This window comes from Phyllobates terribilis, unplaced genomic scaffold (assembly GCF_046119375.1).
Source record: "Phyllobates terribilis strain yellow unplaced genomic scaffold, ASM4611937v1 Scaffold_1__5_contigs__length_1240528914, whole genome shotgun sequence".
Taxonomy (NCBI): domain Eukaryota; kingdom Metazoa; phylum Chordata; class Amphibia; order Anura; family Dendrobatidae; genus Phyllobates; species Phyllobates terribilis.
The window spans coordinates 128,516,059-128,529,772 of record NW_027362761.1 but is presented as its reverse complement, the minus strand read 5'-3'; the positions used below and the strand labels follow the sequence as shown (position 1 = coordinate 128,529,772).

Genomic DNA, 13,714 nt, shown 5'->3' with positions numbered 1-13,714 from the left:
CAAATGTAAATATTAGACAAAGATAACACAAGTAACCACAAAATGCAGTTTTTAAATTAAAGGGAACCCATCACGTCCTTTATGGCTATTAAACTGCCCCCAGTGTCTTGTTAATGATGCACAATGCATCACTAACATGTTTGTCTCAAGCAAAATATCCCAGTATTTAGCACACAAATCACTTTTTACACTTTGAGCGCCACACATACCTCCGGATTCAGTTATAGGGGTGGGCAGCTCTAACTTTTCAGTCACGGTAAATCAACTGAGTTTTGAAATTCTCTCTGCCCATTGTATTAGCATTCCTTCCAATCACTGCTCCCTACGTCACCGTAATATCCCAGGAGATCTCGCGCTTGCGCAATGATGCTCAGCTTTCCGAGCATGCGCACTCAATCTGGGTGTACATCCCAGCTTCATATACTATGCCGCTGAGCGTCAGTGGCCACATGACAGTTTGTGAGCGCGCACTCTATGCGCGCCTCTTCCCGCTCACAGTCAAGACTTTTGGGACAATACTCTGTGGACTGACGAGACAAAATTTAAACTTTTTGGAAGGAGAATGTCCCATTACATCTGGCGTAGAAGTAACACAGCATTTCATTAAAGGAGCATCATACCAACAGTAAAATATGGTGGTGGTAGTGTGATGGTCTGGGGCTGTTTTGCTGCTTCAGGACTTGGAAGACTTGCAGTGGTAAAGGAAACCATGAATTCTGCTGTCTACAAAAAATCCTGAAGGAGAAGGTCCGGCCATCTGTTCATGACATTAACTAAAGCGCACTTGGGTTATGCAGCAGGACAATGATCCAAAACACACCAGCAAGTCCACCTCTGAATGGCTTAAGAAAAACAAAATTAAGACTTTGGAGTAGCCTCATCAAAGTCCTGACCTTAGTCCGATTGAGATGCTGTGCTGTGACCTTAAAAAGGCGGTTAATGTTTGGAAACCCTCCAATGCTTCTGAATTACAACAATTTTGCAAAGAAGAGTGGGCCAAAATTCCTCCAGAGTGTTGTAAAAGACTCATTGCCAGTTATCGCAAATGCTTGATTGCAGGTGTTGCTGCTAAGGGTGGCCCCACCAGTTATTAGGTTTAGGGGCAATCACTTTTTGACACAGGGCCCTGTAGGTTTGGATTTATTGTTCCCATAATAACAAAGACCTTCATTTAAAAACTGCATTTTGTGATTACTTGTTCTTGTATAGATCACAAATTGTTCTGATCATTACAAAGGCAACAGTGCTTACAAGATTCTCTGGGGGGTGTCTATAGGTGTGTCTACTCTACATTATTACCCTGTGAGCAACGTCCTCTTGGTAAAGAGCTTAACAATTAGCACTAAATAAAAAGGCCCATATGGCAACTTCTTTAAAAAATCAAGAAAAAAGTTGAATACTTGAAAGTAGCAGGACTAAAATAAGAACAAAAACTCTACTGATGACAGATCACCTTAAGTCATTTTGTTTAAGGAGTTATCCATTACTTGGACAACCCCTTCTTAAATGCCCTAATCCCCTCAAAATATGAAGGGCTTGTTCTCGTCTCGCACACCTGTGTCGACCAATGTCTTTGCCAGCTCTTTGCAAATCTTGTGTGACATTCTGTTCCCTGGGAGCGCGCAGTGACCCCCCCTCAAGCTTAGCGTGCAGTGACCCCCACCCCCGACTTCGCTGCACATTTCCAGGGAGGCAGTATGCCACGCGATATTTGAAAGTAAACGTTGGTGACGACATTCTTGCAAATCATGTCACTTACACCCACAGGGGCATGTTTACATGATGAGAGGGACGTTTAGTCCGAGGAAATCAACCCCACCACCGCCAGACTAATCACCCACTAAATTACATAGTGTGAGGACAGTTTTAAAGTTACTTTTATAGTTATTTACCAATCACTAAGCCACAAAAAGGAACTTGTTAGAATGTAGAAACAAAGTTTAAGTGGGCCAGGTTCCCTTTGAAGGTGTTGTTCACTACTTATCAACCACAGCTTAATTAATTTCTAAAATCAGTCTATACCAAACTTCCACAGTTGCGCCATTTCAGTGATGTAAGCACCGCTGTTCTTGGAGAGTGACATGACATTGTTATGTCACGTGCTCGCTGCAGCCTTGACCATTTTGTCAGAGCGGACATCTGCTTTGACGGACTATTGATCAGCTGCAGCCAAACAGCGGCCGCTCATTTCCTGCAGCAGGCACATGACATAGCAATGTAATGTCACTCTCTGGGAACTGCAGCACTGTTATCACTGAAATGGCACTACCATAGCAGGTGAGCATACACAGTTTTTACTTTATATGGGGTCCTAAATTAATTAGGCTGGTGTTGTCCAGTAGTGGACAATCCCTTTAAAAATGTTTCTCCTTGTGTTTAATGCAATTACTCCGAGTCATTAGGGCAGTCCACAGGCTGTTTGCATTAACAGGTTAGTTATTGGAAAACTAACCGTGAGCTTATGGTGTATACACCTCCGAATTCCAATACATGGAATATATGTACAGTGGGGAAAAAAAGTATTTAGTCAGCCACCAATTGTGCAAGTTCTGCCACTTAAAAAGATGAGAGAGGCCTGTAATTGACATCATAGGTAGACCTCAACTATGAGAGACAAAATGAGAAAACAAATCCTGAAAATCACAGGATTTGGAGAGATTTTTTTTTCAAATTTTGATGGAAAATAAGTATTTGGTCAATTACAAACAAGCAAGATTTCTGGCTCTCACAGACCTGTAACTTCTTATTTAAGAGGCTCCTCTGTCCTCCACTCATTACTCAGCTCTGTCCATATTCCTGAAGCAGGGCCTCACATCTGTTTAGCCTTTGGGAGTATCCATGATTACCTAATTCCAAAGGAGGGGGTCAGCTGCATAGAGTGCAAGCTCTGATCTCTCATCTCTGTAAGCATTTTACTTTTCTCCATGACATGCAGATTATATTTTTTGGCAAAATTGCCCAGCCCTCCATCAGGATTATACAAGAGTAGGAGTTTAACCCCTTAATTACCGGGGATGTATTAGTACGCATATTTGCGTACTGCCCGTTCAGTGAGGGCTGCTGCGCTGAGCCCTCACTGAACGGAGCACATGTCAGCTGATTCTTACAGCTGACATGTGCCCGCAACAGCCGCGGGTGGAATCGCGATCCACCCGCGGCTGTTAACATGTTAAATGCCGCTGTCAATCTCCGATAGCAGCATTTAACGCGCGCTTCCGGGCAGCGCGTCATAAGCCCCGCCCACCGGCGACCCCCGTCACGTGATCGCGGGTCGCCGATGGGTGGGCATGACAACCCAGGGTCTGCAGCAGACGCCTGTGGTTGTCATGATCTTGTCGCTATGAGCGCCACCTAGTGGTCGGCGCTCATAGCACAGGACCATTTCTGCTGCATGCAGGGGATCTGCTCGTCCCCTGTATGTAGCAGAGGCGATCGGATAGTTGCTGCTTCTAGTCTCCTATGGAGACTATTGAAGCAAGCAAAGAGTAAAAAAAAAAAAGTTTTTAAAAATATAAAAAAAATAAAAGTTTAAATCACCCCCCTTTCGGCCCATTCAAAATAAAATCTAAAAAAAAAAAACCCCACATACACATATTTGGTATCACCGCGTTCAGAATCGCCCGATCTATCAATATAAAAAAGAATTAATCCGATCGGTAAACGGCGTAACGAGAAAAAAATTCTAAACGCCAGAATTACGTTTTTTGGTCGCCGCAAAATTGCAATAAAATGCAATAACGGGCGATCAAAACATCGGATCTACCCCAAATGTTATCAATAAAAACGTTTGCCCGGTGCGCAAAAAATAAGCCATCAACCAGCCCCAGATCACGAAAAATGGAGACGCTACGGGTCTTAGAAAATGGCGCTATTTTTTTATTTTTTTTTTTTTACCAAATTTTGGAATTTTTTTTCACCACTTAAATATAAAAGAACCTATACATGTTTGGTGTCTATGAACTCGTAATGACCTGTAGAATAAGAAGGGCAGGTCAGTTTTAGCATTCAATGAACGTGGTAAAAAAATAAATAAAAAACAACTGTGGTATTGCACTTTTTTTGCAATTTTACCGCACTTGGAATTTTTTTCCCGTTTTCCTGTACAGGATATGGTAAAACTAGTAATGGCGTTGAAAAGTGCAACTCGTCCCGCAAAAAATAAGCCCTCACACGGCCATATTGACCAAAAAATAAAAACGCTATGGCTCTGGGAACAAGGGGAGCAAAAACGAAAATGCAAAAACGGAAAATGCTCCGGGGCTTAAGGGGTTAAAGGAGTCAAACTAGTCAGCTGTTGAGAGGATGGTACTATGTTTGCCCACTCCTTATAGCCTGTATGCTTTGGCACGGGCTGAATGGCTCACAGCTAGGAAGTATTTAGCTGAAGAGGAGCACATAGTATATGTAGTGATTGTGAATTTGAAATCCAGCAACAAGTGGTTAAGGTGACCAGACACATGAGGTTAAAGGGAATCTGTCAGCAGGTTTTTGCTATGTAATTTGAGGACAGCAAGTGGTAGGAGCTGATACACTGATTTCAATGATGTGTCACTTATTAGGCTAAGTGTTGTTATTGCAATACAATGAGTATTTTATCAGCAAGAGATTATCACTGCCGGGCTAGCTTCCCACGTGAATGCTGGTCCAACCACGTTTACATGGGTGGGGTTAGCTTTCTGAGCTCTGCTACATTTAAAAACTCTGATTGTATCACAACTGCTGCACCCAGTAAACTAAGTGATCCCCCTGAATCCAATGATGTATTTTCCCCTACATTATGCTGCTGTCAGATGAGGTAGCAAAAACCTGCTGATAGGTGTGGCTTATGTTAAGGGGAATCTATCAAAGGGGCAAGTGTCCATTTCGTCCCAATGGTGGACTCATGTAAAATTAATATTCGTATTATGAGAATGAATAAGTATTGGATGATTAGCAGCTTACTGTAAATATATAATGTATACAGAAAGCTGCTAATCACGGGTATGGGTGGGGTTAGTTTTCTGAGCTATGCTACATCTAAAAACTGAGTGAGGAGTTGTGATACATTGCTTGAATCAGGGTCTCTTTTCCTACATTACTCTGCTCTCAGATGAGATGGCAAAACCTGCTGACAGATTCCCTTTAAATAAGCTAGTTGGACCTTTTCATGTTGAAGATGGACTCAAAATCAACTCCTTAATCTATTGCCAGATTTTAGAAGACATTGGTCATACTACATAAACAGACATGCAGTTTTTTCTTACTTTGTTCACATGATAATTCATTCTTTGAGCTATAGATCTTGGTTTACTAAAAGTAAAACAAAGAAAAAGTTTGCTAGATACCTTTTGCTCTTCTTCCATTACGTTTGAGATTCCTGAAGTAGATCTACATTACTTAGAGTATACTGTAATGCTTCTTCAATATATTTACACATTGTAATATGTTATTTTTATAAAGGGAACCTATCCGCACATTTAAAAGTAGTAATATGGCTGTAAAGCTGCTTGTTTCTCAATAAATACTGTATGTTACCTTTTGTAGATAACTGTTGTGCGGGTGATGAAAAATCTAGCCTAGAAACATATGCAAATCAGGCTTCTTCCAAGTGCATGGACACACCCCAATGCACTTTCAGCCTGATTTGCATATGGTTTCCTCATGGGTCATCATATCTCTACAAACAAAGTATCAATATTTTTACTGCGGGACAAGCACTTCTATGGCCATACCTCTACTTGCATGTGTAAAAACGTACTGCCAGACAGGTTCATTAAGGGAATCCTCAAATTTCATCTCTTTCTATATTTATATGTAACAAACCAACAATTTATAGATATATATACTCAAAATAATGAATACATCGACTCCGTGCGAAACATGGAAGGCTCTGCCAGTAGATGGCTCTGCAAGCCTTATTTTTTTTACTATTCCACATTTATCCTATTATGAATAAACTAAATGTCTACAGCAAGTTTTTTAAAAGTATGGAATAGTGTATACAAAGTACCACTCCTGGGACCTAAGGAGCAGACGGTCATGTTTCCTCTATTCCATCTCAGTTTGTGTGCAAGTAATAGCTTCTTGTGCAAGTTATTGCCCATTTTACTGTAATAGAAATGATAGTTCTCATAATGGAGCCGCTAAAAAGTGGTGTGCAGTGTTACAGGCTCATAGTCATACAGCAGATCATGCATCGAAAAAAATGTTTTCTTTTTATGTTTTTATTTATGAATTTTTGCATTTGTGTTCTCATTTTAACATCCCTTTTAAAATGCTCAATAAGAAGACATACCCCAGCTACCTAAAGAGCCATGTCCAGCACAGCTTTATATACTGCATGGATGTCCAGCTCATACTGACTGGTTAGCATTAATTTTACTTGATGTGAAATTATTAAAAAAATTCACCTTAAAACAGGGCAACACTGTCATTCTAGGAAGCAGGGCCATTACAAAATGTGGCTTGTGGCGGTGTTAAAATCTTCATTGTACCTTTCAGTGCAGCTCAAAGTTCCTGAATGAGATTTAAGCTACATGGCGAAATTGAAATCGCATTGTTGCACTGCAAAATCACATCTAATGATTTCCTATAGTGTCACGTAGCAACCTATGAACTTCTACGACACAGAGTTGCAAATGTTTCCAATTCTGTTGGATTGTCTTCGGAAATCTCACGTGACTTACTCCATAGGCTTCAATGCAAGTCACTTGCGACTCACTTGCCATAGGCTTCAATGCAAGTTAAATGTGACTCATTTGCCATAGGCTTCAGTGCAAGTTAAATGTGACTCATTTGCCATAGGCTTCAGTGCAAGTTAAATGTGACTCATTTGCCATAGGCTTCAGTGCAAGTTAAATGTGACTCATTTGCCATAGGCTTCAGTGCAAGTTAAATGTGACTCATTTGCCATAGGCTTCAGTGCAAGTTAGATGTGACTCATTTGCCATAGGCTTCAGTGCAAGTTAAATGTGACTCATTTGCCATAGGCTTCAGTGCAAGTTAGATGTGACTCATTTGCCATAGGCTTCAGTGCAAGTTAAATGTGACTCATTTGCCATAGGCTTCAGTGCAAGTTAGATGTGACTCATTTGCCATAGGCTTCAGTGCAAGTTAGATGTGACTCATTTGCCATAGGCTTCAGTGCAAGTTAAATGTGACTCATTTGCCATAGGCTTCAGTGCAAGTTAAATGTGACTCATTTGCCATAGGCTTCAGTGCAAGTTAAATGTGACTCATTTGCCATAGGCTTCAATGCAATTCACATGTAACTTGCGTGCCACTTATCTGCAATTTAGACATTTTTTACGCCAAAATCATAGCTCTAAAATAGTCGCATTGTGACTTATCTGAGAATTTTTGTTGCGCGACATGTCGCCTTGTAGCCCAGACTGTTAATATTAGCTTGAAGGAAAAGTAAACCCATAGCAACTCTTTATTTTTATAAATTTTGCAGCCTGATTGGTTACTATGCAAGTATGATTACCTCAAAATGATGCCATTAGTCACAATTACCCCAACGCTGTATTTTAATATGATTCAGCAATATATTTGTACATAATTGTTTTTACATTAAAATTTTGCTTTGTTTGCAGAAATGATAATTTAGAAACATCTTCTTTGAGGGCTAATTCAGGATTTGAAGAGGCAGATGCTAAAACGGGTAAGTAAAGCTAATTTATTGACTGATAATGCAAACTGTGGGGGAAGCAGATTAAAAGTGTCAGTAGGACAAACCCTCCTAAGCCATCTATATGGGCATGTAGGTCATAAGTAGCTGAATGACATGATACATTGATATCTGCGATCTGATGTCTTATTCCAGAGAAATCCATGTTATTCTTATATGTAAATGAGCTCTTCCAGGCTATGGGCCGGACAATGATCTGCATGAGAATCTAACTCTAGAGCTTATTTTATATGAAAGGAGGCATTACTAGTGTGAGACATGTAACTAAAGGCCCCGTCACACTTAGCGACGCTGCAGCGATCCCGACAACGATACGACCTTCAGGGATCGTTGCTGCGTCGCTATGTGGTCGCTGGTGAGCTGTCAAACAGGCAGGTTCACCAACGATCAGGGGAGCAGCGACATCGTGGAAAGAATCTTTCCACGATGTCCTGCTCCTGGTTACCAGCCTGCTGAAGCAGGAGCAGGCTGGTAACCATGATAAACAGCGGGTTACTAGGGGCACACGCGCACCTAGTAACCCGCTGTTTATCATGGTTACGAGCCTGCTACGGTGAGCGGGAGGTTACTGCTCACCGTAGCTGAGTGCTAACCATGATAAACAGCGGGTTACTAAGTGCGTGTGCCCCTAGTAACCCGCTGTTTATCATGGTTACCAGCCTGATCGCTGGTCCCGCTGGTCACACACAGCGATGTGTGCTGACCAGCGGAAGAGCAACGACCAAAAATAGGTCCAGGACATTCTGCAGCGATCAGCGACCTCACAGCAGGGGCCTAATCGCTGCAAAGTGTCACATATAGTGACATCGCTGGTGAGGTCGCTGTTGCGTCACCAAAACCGTGACACCGCAGCGATCTCGCTATGTGAGACGGGGGCTTAACACAGAACAGCAGAACTGAACTTTGTCTCTTTGCAAACACATTTGCCGCAGCTCTTACAGCTCTGCTGTATTGTAACCCTGTCTGCCTGTGAGATGGAAGCTGAAGCTGAGAGGAGCCTGCAGATGTGTCAGGTATAATCACACACAGCTCTGCAGTGAGATCAGAGAGCGGCCATTACACATCACACTGGTAACTCCTTCTTTCATATAAAATAATCTCTGGAGGCAGGTTCTCATGCAGATCAGTGTCCGGCCCATAGTCCTGAACAGCTCATTTACACACAAGAAAAATGTGGATTTCTCTGGAATAAGACATTGGATCGCATATATCAAAGTATCATTTTATTCAGCTTCCTATGGCCTATATGCCTATATAGACTGCTTAATAGAGTTAATTCTACTGACATACAATCAAGAGTCAATTGATTTAACATATGATTATGTCTGAATAAATATGGCTTCTGATCTGTAAAATATAACTCCATTTATCAAGCATGCTGGGACTCCCACCCAAAGTTGAAGAGTGACGGCGTGAGGCTAGCTTGGGTGTGTATGCTGACGTCTCACCTGCAGATGTTCTATTTTGGTGTGAATGGTGCTGTAAAAAAAACAATGTGGTTGTGAAGGGGTTAAGAGTCCAGAATTGAATGTGGAAAGTTTAGCAGCGGCATATGATGTATTCTCTAAAGCTTTTTATCTCATTAATCTTATTTTGTCTCCGCTCCCTCATATTACACTGCTTCTTCAATCTGCAGTGTATTTACTCCATTCCTGTTTCTGTCATTAATCATGTTATCGCCATTGTCATATTACTGTGAATAGCCTGACTTTATAAGTCGTTCTAGTTGAAAGAAATAATTATCTATTCAATTCATTCACTTGTGCTTCCTGCACAGGAATATGGTATAGAATAGCTTAACCAGCGATTTGTTCATATAATGGAAAAAAGCTCATTATTAGTCAGGTAACTTGGAGGGTTCTAACTTCTCTCCCATCCATAGGTTAGTTGGTAAGTGTCTCATTGCTGGCTGTCTGATTATGACTTGTGCTTTCAGGGGATCTTACAGCAGAATGTCTTCCTGTTTCCTGCTCCTTCTCCTCTCTCCATAGACTATTATTAGCAGCAGCTGTATATGCAACAATAACATGTCTACTTTTAAATTCATCCAAAAGGCCCTTAAATGAGAGCCTGTCACTAGATGGATGCTGCAGTATGAATCAGAGCCTGGCTGCACAACAGGTATGGTTTATGCTGCAATACCTGCATCTTTTCAGAGAAAACCTAGTGTGAAAAGCCAGCCAGGGACTGTAGGGAGAGACATGACTGGTCCAAGGCCGGTCCCCGGTTACTTTCTGTCCCACTCCAGTTGATTGACAGGTCACTCCCATGTTTGTACATATGTGTGTCTGTAGGGAGAGATCTGCCAATCAACTAGACCAGACAGGGAAAAGCCAGTCAGGGACTTGCCTTGGACTGGAAGACTCTCCCTATAGTTCCTGGCTTTTCACATTCTGTTTTCTCTGAAATGCTGTAATGTCTCAGACGTCCGATTTTTCTACGTGTGACAAAGGTGGATGGATTATTCTGATCAGAGTGTGGTCCGAGTATCATCAGATTTTTCTCGTGCGTAGAGAAATGAAAAAAATTCTACACCTTCTCCTTTCTGACAGTCTGTGAAAATCGGACCACACTCTGATGTCATCTGAGTGCGGTCTGATTTTATTCACTGACCCATTGACTTGCATTGCTGATTTTGATTCGATCCACATATGAAAATCAGTCATGTTGCTGCAATTTTCCACAGACTGCAAAAATCATGGATATGTGACTACCACAGGTACGAGTGCAAAAAACACAGATATCACTTGTACGTGAAAATCGGATGTCTGAATGAGCCTTAAAACACTTAGCCAGGCTCTGATTTGTGGTTCGGGCAGCATGAATCTAGTGATCTAATTCCCTTTAAGGGCCTTTTAATAAGTAAACGTACTTTAATGAAGTGACTTGTCCATTCTTTGGGCGGCTTCCCTTGAAAGTTTAAAGCGACTTTACCAGCACATTCTGACGTCACGGTGACCTGCCAGAAGATGCCGTCGGCTTACTCCCATCATGACCTCAGACCTGAACTCATCTAGAAATCTCGGATGCCATAACCCTAAATTGTCTTCCTATCAGTGGATAGATTAAGGCAAACGTCTCCATTTTTATAGGGTTAACTTTGCACAGAAAAGATGATTCGTGGGTAAATTCACATTCCAGGCCTCCATTGGTATTATACGTATGGATGCCCTTGGATGTCAGGAAGCTTCTTACTAATCAGAAAGTGTCATCATGTCTGAATAAATGGCTGGCATTTTATGCAAATAATCCCAGATTGGTGATTGGTGCGATGTTTTACTATTCATAATTAAAAGGAGAGTATTAAATACATGGGAGGGTGGACACAAAGCAGCGCAGCCTATGATTAGCAGCCAGGCGGTGGTACCGTGACGCTGTCTAGATGCTGATTTTCTCAGGATTATTAAAGTTCTCCTGATTTATGAGCTAATAATTATATGTTACTAAAGCTTAATAATGTAATGTTTGCTTTGATAATATTGATGAGCCGACAAAGAGGCGGAATAATTATTCAAATGAATGGTGTGAATAATCGGGACGTTCATCTCTTGCATGTAAATCCCTTCCCATCAGACTTGTCTGCTTGATGTATTAAACCACATTTGATTAAGACCCATCACGTGCCATAACTTTATACTGCTCCTAAGAAACTTTGTACTGTCGCTCACCTCGGCCATATTAGCTTGTGTATGTTTCCCAGAAGAAAAAAAAACAACAACTTCTCTCTAATATACTTAACTTTTTCAACTCCCCTGCTCCTTCTTGATAAAGGGTGCAGGAAAGCTTCTGCTTAATGGCCAAATTAATCTGATGCATATTTCTCACATCTGAGGGTTGAACGTCAGATAGACCTATTTTGGTCAAAGTGCCAAATTTTTTGATTGTACCACTCCCAAAGGCTCATAATATTTGTAGGGGTATATTAATTCTAGTTATATATTGACAGTACTATATATGCCATAACATAACAAGTGGGGCTTTAATTTCTGGAACTTCCACCATTGTAGACCAAAGAGGGTCCTCTGCTCCCCTATTTATCACATAGAAAAAAGGAGTCTAGATGACCATACAGTGAGTGCAGCTATCCCCATAAGAGTTACTGAAAACAGAGGAGTCAGAAATGACCACATGTGGCCCTCAGGCTACAGGTTGTGCACCTCTGATTTAGACCACTCTATGTGAGCTTATAGGGAGCCTTTCATGTCCTCAATTTCTATTAACCGTTCTAAAGCCATGCGGTGGCCCCTGCACTAGAAACATGGTTACCAGGAGGAAATAAACTTTATTCCGTCCAGCAGTCTCCAGCTTTGTCGTGGCGGAGCGGCCAGTGCAGCTTCAGTCACCGCTGAGTACAAAGTGAGTGGCAGCTGTAAGCACACCCTGACACTGACAGCCTGTTCTATACTGATACACTGCACTGACGGTTGTCAGTCAGTATTACGGGGCGTGTTTTTAGCTGCCACTGTTTACTGAGAGGTGGCACTCTCTATGACTGGTGCCCGGGAGGAATAAAGTTAATTTCCTCCTGGCAGAGGGGCTTTCAGTGTGGTAGCCGGGAATCTTTAGGATTCTATTAACCTGCCGGTTAACGCCTAATAGCCTTTGGAGACATTATAAGTAGAGATGAGCGGTGTTCGACTAGAACTGTTCGCCAATCTCAAATTCGAGCTGTTTTGGGCGGTGTTCGAGTTGTTCGACGAACCCGAACGATTTGCAAAAAATTCGGCTGTTCGAGGTTATGTTCGATAACTGTTCGTGCACCAAAAGCGTGTCCTGCATGTCTGGCGCTATTTAGAGGACCAATCATGCAGGGATTGTCTGCCACTCACTGTAATGCCACAGCCATGGTGGTTGTGGCATTACAGTGATTGCCCAAATCGATGGGAACAGTGCCAACAGTGAAACATGAAAAGCCGGCAATTCAGCAGCGGCATACACCGGTACCCGACAATTTAGAACCGAAAGAATAGAGCTTCACACATAGATTAGATAGATATAAACATGTCAGCCATATATATACGAAGTACAGTGAAAGTGCTGCTTACTGTACTTGTCATTTAGCGTAAAGGATTTATCAAAAAAAATAATAGTGTTTTCATGCACCGTCTCTTTAAAAAAGCCGGCCGGCAATTCAGCAGCGGTACCCGACAATTTAGAATAGAAGGAATAGAGAATCACACATAGATTAGATAGATAGAAACATGTCAGTCACATATATATGAAGTACAGTGACAGTGTTGCTTACTGTACTTGTCATTTAGTGTAAAGGATTTATTAAAAAAAATAATAGTGTTTTCATGCACCGTCTCTTTAAGAAAGCCGGCCGGCAATTCAGCATCTGTACCCGACAATTTATAACAGACAGAATAGAGCTTCACACATAGATTAGATAGATAGAAACATGTCAGTCACATATATATGAAGTACAGTGATAGTGTTGGTTACTGTACTTGTCATTTAGTATTAAAATAAAGGATTTATTATTAAAAAAATTGGCGTGGGGTTCCCCTTAATTTTAGGCTCTAGCGGAGGTTAAGCAGACAGCTGGGGCAGATGTTTGAAGCCTGGGAAGGGGGTAATACCCACGGAGCTTCCCAGGCTACTAATATCAGCCCCCAGCTGAATACCTAGCCTTTACTAGCTATTAAAATGGGGGACCCCCCCAAAAAAATGACGTGGGGTCCCCCCTAATTTAATAGCTAGCAAAGGCTAGGCAGACAGCTGGGGGCTGATATTAATAGCCCAGGAAAGGAGCCATGAATATTGGCCCCCTCCCAGGCTAGAAACACCAGCCGTCAGCCGCCCCAGAAATGGCGCATTCATAGGATGCGCCAATTCTGGCACTTAGCCTCGCTCTTCCACGCTGCCCTGGTGCGGTGTCAGGGGGTAATAGGGCTGGGGTTGATGTCAGCTTATAATGCCAGCTGACATCAAGCCCAGGTTAGTAATGGAGAGGCGTCTATAAGACACCCCCATTACTAACCCCATAGTCAAAGTTAAAAAAAACACAAACACCCAGAATAAAGTCCTTTAATTGAAATAAAG

At 41.9% G+C, this 13,714-nt stretch overlaps 1 protein-coding gene across 1 annotated transcript in view; it reads left to right on the top strand.

The window, feature by feature from the left end:
• Positions 1-13,714, top strand: part of CAAP1 (caspase activity and apoptosis inhibitor 1) — a 33,922-nt gene that overhangs the window by 7,696 nt on the left and 12,512 nt on the right. The window contains exon 5 of the mRNA XM_073667205.1: positions 7,575-7,642. Within this exon, the coding sequence (XP_073523306.1) occupies positions 7,575-7,642 (68 nt within the window). The remainder of the gene's footprint in view (positions 1-7,574; positions 7,643-13,714) is intronic.